Genomic DNA, 17,728 nt, shown 5'->3' on the forward strand with positions numbered 1-17,728 from the left:
ACCACGGTGGTCCTGCCCCTCCCCTTGAGTGTGAGTCAGAAGAGCTTGGCCCTTAAAATCCCAGATACAGTGCAAGTTACATAGAACTGGTCACCATCCCCAGTCGGTGGAATCTTGGGTCCAACAAAGCCAGCTTGCCTACTGGTGAGCCAGACCTGGCAGGTGTGCCGAGAAGACAACCAAACTTGATGCCTTCTTGAGCTATCCATGCCACTCCTGGGCTTCCTTGAACCATCAGACCTTGAATTCAGTTTTCTGTCCATTGCTACCCAAAGGCATCTGACATATTCGCAGCTAGAAGTGCTAAGACTGGCTCTGTCACTCTTCTCCAGTTGGGGGGAAAAGGAAGGGTCTGCATATTAGAGTACAGGATCGGTGGCTCAGGCTGCGGAGAGAGTACCGGACGCAAGAGAAATACCGGAGATACCAGGACAAGCACCGGAGAGAGAGTAGGTGTCAGAACAAACTCCTTCCTAGCTGCCTTCTATGCCCCACCATCACCGCCTCAAGTCCCTCTTACTAGCACAGCCACAGGCTTCCGCTTAAACCCTAGCTGTGCCTCGTTCGGAGGAGAGTCGTGAACACTTCCGGTGAGAGTTTCCGGCGCCCAGCCGAGCCAATCCGTGGCGTGGAGTCCCAGCGCGTTGATCTCACACATCAGCACTCCGACTACATTTCCCAGGCTGCACCGAGAGCATCTCTCTGTTTAAACAGGCCAATCGGTGGCCGGTGGAGACCGGCGCAGCATTTAAACCGGTAGCAGAGACTCAGCTGAATTTTACGCCCTCCTGGTCAGAGGCGAGGGGTAAGAAGTGGGCATAGGGCTCGTCCGGAAGAGTGGGGGACGGGACCCCGAGCCTCAGAGGCCGAGGAGGACGGGCTGCGGTGCCAGCTCTGCAGCTCAGAGCCGGAAATCCGTTACCCCGCCTCGGAGCGTACTGTTTCTGGGATACCCGGAGCAAGCTGGGGCTTGTCCCTGACATGCCTAATCCTCCTGTCCCTTTGCTTTCTGCAGCGAACTCTATGGAAAGAAGAGACGGCAGCGACGTGCCTTCGACCAGCCAGAGGGGAGAGGTGAAGATGGACCCTGGTAGTAAGAAGGAAGGTAAGTCCTTTCTGTTCTTGTGGCTGTTCTGGAGTGTATTCCTTTTCACCCTAGACAGAATAGAGAAGGCAAGCGAGACTGGATTGATAAGCAAATGAGTTTAACTGTAGTTACTTACAAGGACATTAGCAATTCATAGCAACACCACCCAAGAAGAGCCTACTACACCCCCCCCCACCCACTTTTTAAAACTACTTAACATAATCCTAAGAGGGGTCTCCCCCCACTACTTCCAGAAGGGCATTAGTGGGCTCAATCTTGTGAGGGACTCCTGTGGTTAATCACAGTTACTGTGATATTAAAATGGCTACAACTTTCTCATGCACTGAGGGCAGAGCCCCACCACACTCCACTCCTTCCTCAGGCTTTCTTTTCTCCTCCTCTGCCTTCCTTTGTTTGCTTTTTCTTTCTTGCTTGTATTTTGAGACCTCACTTTGTAACCCAGAACGTACTCTGTAGTCCTGGCTGGCTTTGAACTCACAGAGAAGCCTCTTGAGTGCTGGCAAATTCTTGCTAGGTGGTGGGGCACACTCCTTTAATCCCAGAACTGCAGAGGCAGGCAGATCTCTTTGAGTTTTATTTCAAGGCTAGCCTGGTCTACAGAGTGAGTTCCAGGACTGTTCTCTTTGTAACCCTACACAGTGAAACCACTGTCTAAAAGAGGGGAGGAGGATTCTGTATGCTGACTTATTTTGGGTGTGTGTGGCCAGTGTGTGTGTGTGGTGTGTGTGTGTGTGTGTGTGTGTCTGTGTCTGTGTGTCTGTGTCTGTGTCGTAACCATGGTGCACAAGCACCTGTGGGTCCCAGGGCTTGAACTCAAGTCATCAGACATGGTGGAAAGTTACTTTGCTTATTTTCTCCCTTTCAGGTCTAAGCACTGGGCCTTTGTACCCTATCAGATTATGTAGCCTCGTTGACGTCTTATGAGATTCAGCAGTGATACCCACTATAACATTTAGAAGACAACTAGCCAGGATATAATGTGCATCTTCATTAGAATCCATGACCTCCCTCAGCCATAGGGTTTTTGTCCTAAGTTACACCGTAGGCTCCCTCCAGTGAAACAGACCTTAAGTACTACTGGGAAGTTGCTGGTCTGTTAGAGGGAGCTGAACAAGTCCACCGTTGGGTCAACAAAGGCTATGCTAGGAATATAGTTGGGCAGAGTGCAAATTTTTTGTTTGTTTTACTTTGCTTTTGTTTTGTTTCGGTTTCTTGGAGATCTGGAAAGGGATCTGAGGAGTATCGCGCGCTGATGGATGGATAGGTGTCTCATAATTTAATTCCAGGGGAGCTAAAGTTGTTGATCTTTAGAAAATATCCAATGCCTGAAGGTGACTCAGCCCTTCAGAAACCCTAGGTTCTGTCACAGAAGTAAGGTTGACGTGGATCGGCGCACTCAGAACAGCTCCTGGAACTTGAGAGTGGAAATAGAAAATAAGATGGATGAGTTACCTATGAAAACTGATTGAATTCAGGCAATAATCTGTTACCAAGAGTGAAATTTTATAGCAACTGTGAAACCAGTGCTTTCCTGTTCTACGCTACCCTAAAATAATAGTGGACTTTTTTTCCCTCCATCCCCACCCCAGACTTTCTTCTTTTGGAAGATGAAAAATTTGACTTCGATCTTTCCTTGTCTTCTTCAAGGTAAACATGAGTGTTCTCCCCCCATCCCCTGACATAGACACATTCATTAAAGCCCCTCCCCCTGGATGCCATCGTGACTCATCCCTGATGATCTTTTTCTTTAAACGCAGCGCAAATGAAGATGACGAAGTCTTTTTCGGGCCTGTGGGACATAAAGAAAGATGCATTGCTGCCAGTTTGGACTTAAACCGCCAGGTTCCTGAGCAGCCCCTTGCCCCAGGCTCTGGCAGCCCCTGCACCTGGAGCCCTCTCACTGGGGAGAAGTTTGTGGAGGTGTACAAAGAAGCCCACTTACTGGCCTTACAGATAGAATGTCACAGCCGAAGAGAGGTGGCCCAGGCCGCCAAGCCTAGAAGTGCTGTGAGCCAGGCCAAGGAAACGTTTGTGCAGGACTCACAGTTAAAAATAAGTCTTTTTGAGAAAGAACAGAAGAGAGACAAAAGTCCCTTGTCACTTAAAAGAGAGACATTCTGCCTGCCGTCCTCGAGGGCGCAACCGCTCTTGGGGGAGCCCCAGCTCCTGGCTTCTCCAGGCCTGCCCAACTCCCCTCTCCCAGCAGGCCCTGTTCAGACCCAGAGCACCCAGGGTCCGCCCTGTTCCTCTCAGCCTCCAAGTCAGGCTGGGCCTCAGAGGAGGATAATGAGCAAGCTACAGCCACCCCGGGCTTTGCCTGTGAGAGGAAGAAATCTTTTTCTGGCCACAGAGAAGGTAAACTGCACCTAGCACAGTTGCTGAGGGACTCACACGGCCTCCTTGCCTCTCTTCAGCCCACACCCTGCCCCTTGCCAGGGAAGCCTCATGGGAGGGGCAGTGCTCTAAGGGCTGGAAAGCCCAGGAATAGAACCAGGATCTGGACAATGAAGGCAGTAGTGATAAGGGGCTGCCCAGGGCGTCCCCCTTGGAGAAGCACTACCCCCATGTTGGGCTCTGGATGTTCTCTATGGCTGGGACTTACTCTTCATCCTGCCCAGGCATTATTATATGAATGTTAGGGAAGTGACAATTGACCAGTTGTGCGAAACTCAACGTCCTGGAGGCTTAGTAGGGGGTAAACAGAAGGGCAGATGTCAGAGACAGCTTGCTTCCAGGTTTGTCTGCCGTGTTCTGGCTGGGGGCTCTTGAGAAGACACACAGAGTAAAGGTGCAATAGGGTGTAGGGTGAAGCTGTCCAGCTTCATTGTACTGAGGGTTGCTGTTAAGGGAATGGCTCTGTGAGGTTGTGGGAGGGTGAAACACTACACATCGCCCCCCTCCCCGTCTGTGAGCCCTCTCCTGACCACATCGGACACCAGGATGCCCTGGGTGGGATTGCTAGCAGCACAGGGAATAGAATTTGTGTGTGATCCATGCATGACTGTGGGGCAGGGCTGGGGTCACAGCACACACAGGATACCAGGCAAGATTGCAGTGTCCTCGATCAGCTTAGCACAGGGTTTTCATGACAGCAGCATTCAGAATTGCCAACAAATTGAGCCAACCCAGATGCCCATTAACCAATGAACAGATAGATAACATGGGGACATATCAAATAGTGGGATAGTTTTTTAAATACAGGTATTACAGTATCACTGAGTATGTCTTTAAGGAGGTGAGGTGAGCTTCATCTCACAAGAAGTGCTACAAGGGAAGGAACCATTGCTGTTGTACTCTCTCACTGCAGCCACTGCTCGCGCCTTCTTGACACCCTTGCTGCCTATGTGCACATGGAGCAGGCCCTGGTGCCCTTGCCCCTAAATATGTCAGGGGTTTGCTCTGTGACTTGCAGGCCGGAGAGTATAGGGTTTTTTGTTTGTTTTGAGGGGTAGTGGGGTTGTGCTTAGAAAAGGGCTTCTCTCTGTGGCCCTAACTGTCCTGGAACTCACTCTGTAGACCAGGCAGGCCTCACACTTGGAGATCCTCCTGCCTCTGCCTCTCAAGTGATAGAAGTAAAGCTGTGCACCAGCACTGCCCAGCAGGAATGTGGCTGTCAGCGCTCAAACGAGAAGCCTAGCACCGAGGTGGAGCTGTGGAGAGGGTTACCGCACGATGAGTACACCTTCCCCACAGCATGCAGAACGCATGGCTGGGCCAGCTCCTCACTGAGGCTCTTTTTTTTTTTTTTTTTGGTTCTTTTTTTCGGAGCTGGGGACCGATCCCAGGGCCTTGCGCTTCCTAGGCAAGCGCTCTACCACTGAGCTAGATCCCCAACCCCCTCACTGAGGCTCTTAATGTTTTTGTTTCGAGACAGTGTTTCACTATGTGACTGGCTGGTGAGGAACTCAGTATGTAGACCAGGCTGGCCTTGAACTCACAGAAATCTGCCTGCCTTAGCCTCCTCTTAGTGCTGGAATTAAAGGCACACTATGTGTGGCTCTCTCACTGGCACTCTTACGTGAGGGCCTGACAGAGGAGGAGCCCTGGAGATCCTTCCCCAGGCCGTCTGCCCGGTCTGACATTGCTTTAGTGAGGAGGCTGTCTTATTACATGCTGCTTCTCTCAGGCTAGTGGCAGCGTCTGGGAGAAGTGCCAGCTCTGGGCTTGTCAGACCAGGTAGTCTTCACCTCTCAAATCAACATTTTCAGCTCAAAAAAGAGGTGCCAGCCAGCCTTCAGCAGACGAAGCCCCTGAATGAAAAGGGATCCCAGAGTGATGTGCTCCTGGACAAACCCAGCACGGCTCCAGATGCTGCCAGTCGAGAAGGCCGCCCAGGCAAGAGGTCACTCCCCGTTCCTGGCAAGGTGAGAAGGCTGGGGCTACAGGGATGCCACTTGTTCTATGGGAACTCACCAGTTTTGTATCTTGGTTAAAATTAAGTTGTCCATATTGTTTGTTTGATACCTGCTTGCATGGACATAGGTTTAAAAAGCCTTGTGTGGTGGGGTGCCCATATAATCCCAGCACTGGGGAGGCAGAAGACTGATGGATCCCTGGGGTTTGCTTGCTGGTTAGCCAGCTTAGCCCACTTGGTGAGTACCAGGCCAGCCAGAGACCCTGTCTTTAAAAACAAAACTGTGGCTGGGCATGGTGGTGGTGTGGGTTCTAGGCCAACCAGGGCTACACAGTGAGACTCTGTATCCAAAGTAAAAAGTGGAGAGTCATCTGCGATTGCCCTCTAGTCTTCATGTGCATATTGTTTGGGCTGTTGATAAGAGCCTAGTGGCATTCGGTTCCCAGCTACTGATTCTCACCGATCCCTGGCCTCTACGGGAGACGTGAGGTACTGGTTTTGGGTTCTGAGCTCACAGACTGTCACCATTTTTGATACTCTGAGGTCTGTCTGGTCTACATAGTAAGTTCCAGGACAGCCAAGGCTATATAAAGAAAACATGTCTGGGGCTGGAGAGATGGCTCAGTGGTTAAGAGCACTGACTGCTCTTCCAGAGTCCTGAGTTCAATTCCCAGCAACCACATGGTGGCTCACAATCATCTGTAATGAGATCTGATGCCCTCTTCTGGTGTGTCTGAAGACAGCTACAGTGTAAATAAATCTTTTAAAAAAGAAAAGAAAAGAAAACATGTCTGGAAAAACCAAATAAATGAATAAATAAACAAGCAAACAAACACCCTCTATGGGATTCTAACTTTAATGACTGTGCAAGCCATCACACTCATTCAGGCTGACAAGGAAGAGCTATATATACAGGTTCAAAACAGAGGCAACATCTCCTTTAAACAGCTTCAATCTGAAGGCCCGACTGTGTCTGGAATGTAATGTCCAAACCTCTGCTGGAGGACTATATTACTTTTTTCTATAAAGATGATAATTGTTGCTGAAGATTTGTTTTTTAAGATTTTTAAACTTTATTTTATGTGCATGAGTGTTTTGTCTGGATGTCTATATACCATGTGTGCTCCTGGTACCCAAAGAGGTCAAAGAAGCAGGCGTCAGATCCCCCGAAACTGAGGTTGTAGATGGTTGTGAGCCATCGCGTGTGTGCTAAGAATTGAATCCAGGTCCCCTGCAAGAGTAACAAGTACTCTTACCTACTGAGCCATCTCTTTAACCCCACTAAAGATTACCTTAAAATCCTGCTTTTGCAGAATTAAGTATGTGTATGTAGGTAACAAAATCCTGGCTAATTTTTCAACTTTTCTTCCAGTTGGGACTGAAGAAGACCCTGTTAAAGCCACCGGGCTATACTAGTAATCTCACAAAGAAGTCCTCTACCTCAGGGTCGGCTTCAAGCCTCGTGTCTGGTGTTGGCAGGTCTCCCACAGCAGGCAAAGGTGAGCAGCTGCGTTAGCCTGGTGAGCTCTGAGCACTGTATGTTTTGGCTGCATAGGATGCTGTAGTTACAGCTCAGGACTGAGGGCTAGGCAGGCATACAAACTCATGAAGTGAGAACAAAACGTGGTTGTTCACACTACCATGCATCCATGAGAACTCGGGGCCCAAGATCAGTGAGCCTGGGTCATTTGGGACATGTACGCTTGGGTTCAACCTGTCTGAGCAAGACTGCCATCTAGTGGTAGAGTGCTGTAGGGACCAGAGAATGCATCTGTCCTTGGGGTTTGCCTGTGGATTCTGGTTATGTCTGTTGGCGCATGGTGAGGACTTTTCACAAGATATAAGAAGTCTGAGCTCTAGAATCAGCCTGATCTGGAGTCCTAACTGCTACTCAGTGTTTAACAGCCATCTATGGTCTTACCTTTAAGTCAAGTGATACTGTTGACCTAGAGGAAAGTTCCTATGAGTCTAGAAGTGCTCAGAGGCCCTTCTGTGGCCCATGAGTACATGATCAGGAGAATGCATGGCTGCCACTGTGCAGGAGCTGTGAGGTGGGTCTTTCTCTACTGACTCAGGACACTGGCACCGTGTGTTGTTTATGGTAGAGTCATAGAGTCAGATGAGATAGTGGGGTAGGACGTAGTAGGGCTAACATACCATATAGACATGGCTACAACGGTAACTATTCCCTTAAGTTTCCCCTTGAGTCTTCACTGTGGACTCACACAGTAGGTCCATTGCTTGTCGACTACACTGTCCACTTTCTTCTGCTCATCAAGGAAGCGAAGAAAGAAGAGCTTAGCCTTGTGAGTGCACACACAGGCTGAGAGTTAGACGGTACTCAGCTCAGGTTCACACATCCTGCTGGTCCTCACGGTCATCGCCTAATGGGCATCCAGTATGTCTGATGTTAGCTAGATATTCTAGAGGTGTCATTGTGTGTGTGTGTGTGTGTGTGTGTGTGTGTGTGTGTGTGTGTGTGCGTGCGTGTATGTTTTAAACTGTTTGGAAACTGGCTTGAGTAACCAGCCTTGATTATCAACTTTTGCAGCAAAGTCCAGTGAACTTTCAAGTATTCCCGCTAGCAGCTCCCGGCGTCAGTCAGTCACCAGCAAGTTGGGCAGAGTAGGACTTGCCACGTCACACCAGGCTTTGCCAGCAGCCCCTGCCAGAGCATTTTGCAGACAAGCCAAAAAGGCTGATGCTGCCCAGACAGTGGCAGAGCAGCCCAAGGCCCTCACCCCAAGTCCTCTTGCTCAACAACCCCAGACTCCAAAACACAAAGGACCCAGAGTGGACCTGGACACCGAGACATGTCAGTTGAATAAAACTGTCAGCATAAAACGACAGGACTCCTCTCTAGGCTGCAAGACAGAGGCCGTATCTACCACAACAAACCCATTTAAAGTGCCCCAGTTTTCTGTTGGTAAGTACAGCTACATTGGTCGGTTTTAAGATTTTGGGGAGGCTACTGGTGCGGCTGGTGCTGTTGGCTTCTTTAACTCTGACTCTGTCCAGGGTGTGTTCTGCCACCCTCTTGTGTCCATTTCTCTGGATAAGCCCGCCCCTGGCCTGCGTCTCTCTCACTCTTGTCATCAGTGTGGTTGTCCACAGGTGTGGTGGCTTTTGTCCCACCTGGGTGGTGAGAGCTTCATTGTTCTGTTGCTGTTGCTGTTCTGCTTCTGTGGTTCTGTTTTTAACCCCCTGGACTATGTTTCCCTTAAGGGGCTGAGCTTGGCAACCAGTGAATGTAGCCCAGTCTGCTCCGCTGTCACGGATGGGTCTGGAATGGGCGCTGTTTGGCCTGTTGCAGTGTGGGGTTTTGCACAGGCACTGCTAAGTGTCCTGTTGTTTGCTCGGCCCACTCAGGCTGGGGGCTGTGCTGTTCCTTGTTCTCCGTTAGTTGCTTGTCTCGACCTTGAGGCATCTTGCCTGCACAGTGCTGCCGCTGTGCAGCGCCCTTTCAGGAGATGCTACAGAGTTTTCTAGAGTCATTTTCTCTGTGTTGCTTCTCTCCAGCTCTCTGGCTCTCAGATTCTATACCTCAGTCCCTCAGATGCTAGCCATTGTCCTCTCAGCCAGTAAGACTGTCCTGCTCTGGTTTATCAAAACCAGCATGTTCTGCATAATGAGTTCCTGGCCACCCAGGACCACACAGTGAGACAGTGTTAAAAACAAAACCAAGTATTTCTCGTTTTTTCCTATTTAAAGCTTGGCTCAGGCTGGAGAGATGGCTCAGTGGTTAAGAGCACTGACTGCTCTTCCAGAGGTCCTGAGTTCAATTCCCAGCAACCACATGGGGGCTCACAACCATCTGTAATGGCATCTGATGCCCTCTTCTGGTGTGTCTGAAGACAGCTACAGTGTACTCATACATAAAATAAATTAATAAAAAATAAACAGAAAGCTCTTCACTGAAAATATTTGTTAGAAGAGTTTTAATACCTGTGGGTGTGTGTATGTACTGTGACACACCTGGAGTTCAGAGTATATCTTTTCAGAATTGGTTTTGTCTTTCCACAGTGTGGATAAATATAACATCTTTAACCCAGCACTCAGGAGCCGGAGGCAGGCATATTTAAATTCAAGGCCAGCCTAGTCCAGAAAACAAAGATGAGCCAAGACAGCACAGTAGACCCTGTCTCCAAAGTAAATAAATAAGTAAATAAATGAATAAATAAATAAATAGAACAGAGCCAGCAACAAAAGAAAGACATTGAAAAGGGTTGTCACCGGTCGGTGGGCAGAGGCAGGGGCCTTCTCTGAATGTGATCCCAGTTTGTTTCTTTCAGTCTCCAGAGAGCATAAGAAGCCCCTGAACACACAGCAGTAGTAAGGTTTGATGAGTGGTCAATGCTGAAGTCTTTCTCCTTGGCCTCTGGCCTCTGCCTTTGACTGCAGCAGGCTTCCTGGCTCCCAGCTCTGCCTGTGGTGGTGCTCAGGTGGGCACCCCAGAACCTGTAAGCAGAGAGGAGACTCAGGCACACCATGGCAGCTGCTCTGCTGGCTCTGGTTGGCCAGGGCCCTCTACTCACTGAGGGAAGCAGAGAAAGGTGCATCTCTGGAGTTCAAGGCCAGCTTGATCTACACAGGGAGTTCCAGGATACCTAGAGCTGCACAGTGAGATACTAGTTCAAAAAACAACTACACAACAACAAAGCAACAGTAGGAGGAGGATGGAGAAGAAGGAAAGGGAAACACATCAGACACAGTGGCTTCTGCCTATGATCCCAGTACAGGGGAGACTGGGGCAGGAGATCACAAGTTCTAGGCTAACCTGGGCTACAGAGTGAGACCATGTCCCCAAATAAAACAAAACCCAAGATTTTGGTCTTATCTGAATATCTTTCTTATGCTGTCATGTTTAAAGACAAAGGATCCTATGGTAAGACATCTTACAAAGAATATTTAAGATCTATTTTTTTGTGTGTGATTGTTTTGCCTGAATGTATATGTATACACCTTATGTATGCCATGCCCAGTATAGAAGACAGAACTGGGCTTTAGGTCCCCAGGAACTAGAATTACAGACATGTGAGTTGCCTCGTGGATTAGGGGGTGTGGCCTTGTTGAAGGAGGTGTGTCTCTGGAGGGTGAGCTTTGAAGTTTCAAAAGCCCACTCCGTTTGCAGGTAACTGCCTCATGCTTGTGGTTCAGACGTAAGCTCCCAGCTACTGTCCAGTATCATGCTCGCCTTCTTGCTGCAATGCTTCCTGCCGTGATGGTCATGGACTCTGAAACTGTGGGCCCCAGTTAAATGCTTTCCTCTGTAAGGTACCTGGGTTCTGGTGCCTTACAGCAGTAGAATATTGAAGACAGTTGGAGACGAGATTAGACAGTATTCTAGTTTGCTTTCTGTCACTCCGATAAACACCCAGGACCAAGGCACCTTGAGTTTATTTGGCTTACACTTCCACATCATAGCTCAGCACTGAGGGAAGTCAGAGCAGAGATTCAAGCAAAGACTACAGAGGAATGCTGCCTACCTGCCCAAGGCTGGTACCATTACAGCAGGCTGGACCCTTGCATCAGTTAGCAACTGAGAAAATGTCAGTCTGATGGAGGCTATTCCTCAGACGAGGTTCCCTCACCCACATGTGTCAAGTTGACACCTAAGATTAGCAATCACAGACGGGAGTGGTTCTTTTGGCCAGAATTGTCATCCCAAGCAACAATGCTAAGCCCAACAAAGAGGCAGCCACTAGATAACCCAGAGAGAACATTCCAGGCCAAGGAAGTGATTGGTGAAAGTCCTATGGCGGAAATGCACTTGAGTTCCTAGAGAAGAGGGAAGACACAATGCAGTTGAAATAGATCCTACTGCAAGCCGCACAACACTCGTTTTATTTAAAAAGAAAGGAGAATATTGATTTCCTTCCCATGCCAAAGTCTAATTAGAGGACCTGGGGACACCGTGACCCTGCTGTGTGCATCTGCTGAGGCCTACAGGACTACGTAGGATGGAGTCTGTCTTAGGGTTATTATTGCTGACGTGAGGCACCATGACCAAAAGCAAGTTGGGGAAGAAAGGGTTTATTTCCTTCACAGTTCCATATAACAGCTCATCAGAGGCAGTGGGGGCAGGAGCCTGGAGGCAGGAGCTGATGCTGAAGTCATGGAGGGTTCTGCGTTCTTCAGTCCTCATGCCTTACTCAGCCCAGGGATGGCACCACCCATGATAGGCTGGGCCCTCCCCATCGATCACTAATTAAGAAAACATGTGGTCAGCGGTATTGTTTTGGGGCTTCACCTGGCCTCGAATGGCCTTGCATGGCTAGGGCCACTTTGCCCATGGCTTCTAAGATAGCAAGTTAATATATGGAGGTCCTGGCTCCTGAAGCTTTGGGGCCCCAGATTGACTCAGGGTCATGGGAGGCAAATTTGTGTTTCACCCAGAATCATGTGGCAGAGGGACAGTGGTGTGACAGACCATCTGGGTTATGCTGGGCCCTGCTTAGTGCCTGGTAAGCCCACACTGAATGCTGGGTGTCAAGTAGCAGCTGAGGCATCCACCTGGAGATACTCGTCACCTAGAGAATGTGTATGTGACGTGCCTTGGAGCTAGGGATGCCATAGCTCAGGGACATGGAGGTACAGTAGGCTTTGCTGGCTTGCTGGGACTCGATCCACATGATTTCATAGATGTGGGGGTTCAGGGAGCAGCCTGCCATGAAGCTTAGGCCAGGCCAGTAGGAGCTGGCCTAACAGAGTGTCAACATCAGACCCGGTCCCTGCCTCAGCTGGGTCTCACCAGGGTTTCCTGTGTGTGTCACTGGCCTTCTGTCTTTACTTGACTCAGACAGTTGGGAAAGTGGGGATGTTTAGAAGAGAGTGCCTAGATGGTACTGCACATGCCAGGCTTGCCATGTTGCTCTCTTCTGATTGGCTCTCTCTGTTCTTAGGTGAGTCACCTGATAGAGTGACCCCAAAGATCTCAAGGACACATCGGCTGCAGTCCTGGACACCAGCTGGCAGGTAGCTAACAGGAGTTTCCCTCCTTTCTTACCTTTTGAGAGCTACTGATGTGACTGTAGGCTCTGTGGAGTGCTACCTGGGCTGCAGGTCAAGCGTCTGAGGTAGAGACTGTCTGTCACACTGACTGCCAAGTGCTGTGACTCTGGGCTGGGGGACCAGGCCAAATCACAGAAACCCCTTCAGTACTGCTTTAGGTTCTGATCCTAAACCCCCAAAACTTCTGACTCAGTGGATTGGGGTGGGGGTTGGGGACAAGGGGGCGGGGCCTAGCGTCCACATATTTCAGAAGTTTCCTAGTCACTGGTTTGTGCACGGTTAGGGACTGTGGGATGGAGCAGCTGCTCAGACTTGGGTTTCAGTCCTGCTCTGTGACCCACCAGTATGAGTGAAAATGCCCTGAATGGGTTTCCTCATCTGTCCCTTGCCCTCTGGCCCAGTGTGGCAGTGACAACGTGAGAACAAGTCCACACATGTGCAGATGCCTGGGGACCTGCAGGAACTCCTGACATGACAGTCTTGTCATCCCCTCTGCCCCTCGAGTTACTTCCTTTACACTGCTGGTTCTGACACAGTCCAACTGAGGCCATCAGCAGGTCTTGGGTTGCATCCTCAGATTTGACCATGGGAAAGTCCACTTAAGGGGCTGGGAGTTGTGAGACTAGACAGTTTCCCTTAAAGCTGTAGCCATGCTGAGGTGTCTTCCTCCTATGCAGTGCAACAAAAGCAACTCTACTGCAAGGTAGCAGCTTCCCTCAGTGATGAGCTGTGATGTGGAAGTGTAAGCCAAATAAACTCCCCAAGGTGCCTTGGCCCTGGGTGTTCATCACAGCGATAGGAAGCAAACTGGATGCCATCTAACACCCGTGTCTCAGCTACCTGGAAAGAGAAAAAATAACTCCTGCCTTCTGGGTCCCATCAAGGGTCACATTGTGGGCATGCTTGTCTTCACTGGAGCTGTGGCAGAGGCATCAGTGTCCACAATAGAAGGTGGTCAGGGCAGTGGGCCCGGCCCTTGGCAGCAGGCAGATCCTGATGCGAGAGTGCCCAGTGCCTGGATGTGCTCTGAACAAGCAGTTGGTAGATGGCTTCTAGGCCTGCCAGGGCTCTGCGTTAATAGTGTGACTAGAGTTGTTTTACTACAATGTCTTAGTACTCTGGGACTACAGTGACAAGCATACCAACGCCTGGTTTTGTTTCATTTTGAGTCAGGTCTTTCTATGTAGACTGGCTAACCTCACATTCAGCCTTCCTGCCCCTTTCCTGCTGTTATATTGACTTGTGCCACCATGCTGGCATCTGGGGATTTCAGTCTGTGTGGCAGTTCCAGAGGCTGGGCATCCAGGATCAGGGCGGCTATAGGTGGGAGTGTCTGATATGGGTCCATTGCTTGGCTCACGTCTTCACATGGAAGATCAAACATGGGGGGTTGGAGCTGGCTGGCTGGCTGGCTTTCTTTCTTCCTTCCTTCCTTCCTTCCTCTCTCTCTCTCTCTCTCTCTCTCTCTCTCTCTCTCTTTCTTTCTCTCTCTCCCTCTCTTTCTTTCTCTCTCTCCCTCTTTCTCTTTCTTTCTCTCTCTCCCTCTTTCTTTCTTTCTTTCTTTCTTTTTCCAGAGCTGAGGACTGAACCCAGGGCCTTGTGCTTGCTAGGCAAGCGCTCTACCACTGAGCTAAATCCCCAACCCCGGGGCCTTCTTTCTTTATCATGACACTAATCCTATTGATTGGGGCTCTGACTTCTGACCTGATCACCTCCCAGTCTCCTATGACATCATCTTGGGGATTCGGCTTTCAAAATATGAATTTGGGAGATGCAACCATTTAGTCCATAGCTGGTAACAACCTGACTCAGCCTCTGCCTTACGAACAATAACAGGATGACATTTGGGAGAGATGAGGTCCCTGACTCATAGATAGCTCCTTGACTCAGTTCTCACCTTTGACTCAGGGATCTTAAGCCTGAGTATGAGTAGGCCAGTGGGGGAAGCCACCATCAGTTCCCTTCTTTGACACAGTCTGATGGGAGCCTAGATGTCTTTATAGAGAAAAATCTTCTGTCACAAGTACCTCTTTAAGTCCCTTCTGACCCTCCAATGGAGGGTACCATGAACATAGTCATGTTCAAGGATGTTCTAGATACCTATGGGACAGGATGGAGGTGTCACTTGCTGAGGAACTTGAAACTCATCCAAGGTCACATGGGGCTGCAAGGGCCTTGAGTTCTTCCTGTGCTGGAGCCCTTCCAACTTCAGTGGTCTGTGTTCAAGACCTCCATGTCTTCACCAGGGTGGTCAGCAGCACTCCTGTGAGACGCTTATCAGGGCTCACTCCACAAGGCCTGCCCAGCAGTATGAGGACCCCTTTGAGCACAAGACGGATGTCAGTGTTGCCCACACCTGCCAGTAGGCGTCTCTCTGGACTTCCATTAACAGCACCTCAGTCCATGCCTAGGGCTCTGGTGTCCCCACTGTGTGTGCCTGCCCGGCGACTTTCTTCTGAGCCCAGGAGAAGATCTACAGTCAGGTAAAGAGGAGCTTGTCTAGAGAGTTCCCCAGACCTCAGGGGTCTCCCTGTGCTGGGAAGGTGCAGGCAGCAGATGGCAGAAATAGGAGAGAAGGTCTGTAAAGCACAAGGCTCAGCGTGCAAATAGGCAGAGGGGTTGTGTGTATGTTTGGGGTTGGAGGGTGGCGCTGTCTTTGTGGTGTGTGTGTGTGTGTGTGTGTGTGTGTGTGTGTGTGAGAGAGAGAGAGAGAGAGAGAGAGAGAGACAGACAGACAGAGAGAGAGAGAGAGACAGAGAGAGAGAGAGCAGAGAAAGAGAGAGAGAGAGAGAGAGAGACTAAGTATAATACAGAAAGAACTGGGATTCTGAAACCCATAAACTGTGATAAAGAAGATATTCTGTTCCTGCTCACAGTTCATGCAGCTTTGAGTCATCAGATACTCGGGGGACGTGCTAGGTGTCAAGAGAGGCCACTGCTAGAGGGAAGCACGGCATATTACAGGTGCCTGTTAGTGTGAGGCATGCTGTAGTGTGGAAGGCCATGCATAACTAGGGTTCCAACCTGGCCTCCTGAGGGAGCACTGGGGAGGGACACTCAAGCAGGCAGGCACTTGGCTCACCTCGGCCTGCGGGGGGATAGCCACAGCGTGTGTGCAGAGGTAGAGTCAATGCTGAGTGATTTAGTAACTAAAGAAAAGAGCAGACGTGGATATAAGGTGAGGCTAGACTGACAGAATCGGAGAGGTGAAAGGGGCCTTGGAAATCTGTTCCCTTGCAGAGACCAGGGTCTGACAGGTGAAGTCATCCTCCTAGCTCAGCCCCTTGTGGCCAGCTGCTGCGTCAATGGCTGCTTTCACACCATAGCTGATGACCAGTGTAGAAGGAGCAATACCAGTTCTCCTCCTTTTCCCCCCAGATCGGAGCTGATGCAGGAGAGCAGCAGCAATGGCAGTGCTGGGCAGAGCCAGGGCCTGTCCTCAGATGAGAGCTCTTCCCCTCCATCCTCGGTGCCTCAAGCACTGAACTTTTCTCCAGAGAAGAGTGACTTTCCTCCTTCCCAAGGCTCCTCCACAGGAACAGGTCAGGGTGAAGCAGAGCCTCATGAAGACATGCACCCCAGTGAGGTACCTGGAGGTGAATGCAGTTCCACACCATCTGAGGTACATGGAGAGTCATGAACAGGGACTCACAGTTCCCTCCCTGCCTCACCTTGTGGCTGGGGCCCATGTTTCCAGCAGAAATGTTTGGCAAAGGAGTTGGTCAGGGGTTAGAGTTCAGGAGTGGGAGCAGGCTGAAGCTCTGTACTAGCTGTGGGTAGGGGTACACTGCCCTGAGGGGATCTTACTCCCACTAAGGGCCCACTCCAGCTTTTCCCTTGGGCTCCAGGCTGTGAGCCTCGGGTCCTGGGCAAAACCTGGCTTCCCAGAGTGGTTGCTTGGCACTGATGTGGTGCTTGGACTTTACCTCTCTCGTGCTCTGCTTAGGGTCTTCTGCTAGACATCAAGCTGGACCAGCTCACCATCGCTCCTGAAGCCGGAGACAGAGACTTAGCCGACTGCCCTCTCATCGACTTCAGCAACACCCCTGAGTCGAACATGGCTTTGGGACCTAGCAGCTGGCCCCTGATAGACCTCATAATGAATACTCCAAACATGGGTAGAAGTGATGTGGGGAAGCCTCCAAAGGCTGAGCTCGGCCAGGTGAGAAGCAGCAGGGGATTCGTGCTGATTTCACCCCAGGGTGCTATCAGGTCTGTGCAATGCATGGTGGCCTTGGGGCTCACAGGGTTTGTGTCTCAGACTCATGCTTGACTTCTCCGTGGTCACCCACTGCCGGCAGGCATCTTGCTGGACCTAGAGGAACACCAAGGACAGCAGTCAAATCCCCAGTACCACTCCTGCCTGCACGCCATGCAGGAAGTCACAGTGTTGATGGGTTTGAGGTTTCCTGAGAGTCTTAGACATGATGTCTGAGTCTCCTTGCCTCACTGCTGCTGTTTTCTGTCCCTGGGCCCCAGGTGGGATTGGCTCAGTCACTGCAGCTTCTTGTATGACAGCACAGACAGCTGTGTTGACTTGACTTCTGCATTCTCTTCCAGCTGATCGATCTGGGCTCCCCACTGATCCAGCTGAGCCCTGAGGCTGACAAAGAAAATGTGGACTCACCGCTCCTCAAGTTCTGAGCAGAGCACGGCCCTCTGCTGTTTATTCTGTTTCCTTCTGTTGGGGCCTTAGAGCCATAGAAACAAATTTTAGAAGGAATTTCATTTGATAGGGGAAGCCCACTATACTGCTTCTGTCTGGAGTGGTGCCCAGGTGGGGGCCCCACCATGGACCTAAGCCTTACTTCCATCTCTGTGGCTGCCCTGGTCCCTGCCTTTCACTGGGCTGAAACACAGCTTCCTAAAAAAAATTGTTTTGATTCTTTTGTATGTAAAATAGAAAATGACTGTAAACTTAAATTTGTTTGAAAATTAAATATTCTAGATTTAAATTAAATTATAAAATAAAGTGTATTAAAGCATGCTTGGTTTTACACTTGATGTTTGGATGTGTAGAACTGTTTTTATCTCTCCAGATGCTATGGAAGACTTTCATTATCCAACTTTAGTTTTATATAATGTAGGGGAATAAAATTGGTATAAATATCAGTCTCTAGCTCACCCCAGGTATACTAGCCTGTCATCTGGGCCTGCATAACCTGCATTGTTAATATAGTTAATTCTGATATGATAGGACCAAAGACTCCTCTGGGCAACTAGATTGCAGAGAGTAAAGGGGATTGGGATATGAG

At 49.9% G+C, this 17,728-nt stretch overlaps 1 protein-coding gene across 2 annotated transcripts; it reads left to right on the forward strand.

Moving 5' to 3' along the window:
- Window positions 1-607: 607 nt before the first annotated feature.
- Window positions 608-17,477, forward strand: Gtse1 (G-2 and S-phase expressed 1). 2 transcript variants are annotated; one of them, XM_006242160.5, is made up of 12 exons: window positions 608-805; window positions 1,016-1,105; window positions 2,698-2,755; window positions 2,866-3,463; window positions 5,317-5,472; window positions 6,835-6,961; window positions 8,014-8,388; window positions 12,365-12,437; window positions 14,720-14,956; window positions 15,852-16,095; window positions 16,420-16,635; window positions 17,034-17,477. In XM_006242160.5, exons 2-12 carry the CDS (start codon window positions 1,024-1,026, stop codon window positions 17,115-17,117), a joined length of 2,250 nt encoding a protein of 749 aa, XP_006242222.1. In that variant the 5' UTR covers window positions 608-805; window positions 1,016-1,023; the 3' UTR covers window positions 17,118-17,477. The 2 variants fall into 2 exon arrangements, with proteins under 2 accessions (XP_006242222.1, NP_001123972.1); NM_001130500.1 differs by lacking the exon at window positions 608-805 and having other exon boundaries at window positions 988-1,105; window positions 17,034-17,476.
- The last annotated feature ends 251 nt before the right edge of the window (window positions 17,478-17,728 follow it).

This window comes from Rattus norvegicus, chromosome 7, assembly GCF_036323735.1.
Source record: "Rattus norvegicus strain BN/NHsdMcwi chromosome 7, GRCr8, whole genome shotgun sequence".
In the NCBI taxonomy this organism is placed as follows: Eukaryota; Metazoa; Chordata; class Mammalia; order Rodentia; family Muridae; genus Rattus; species Rattus norvegicus.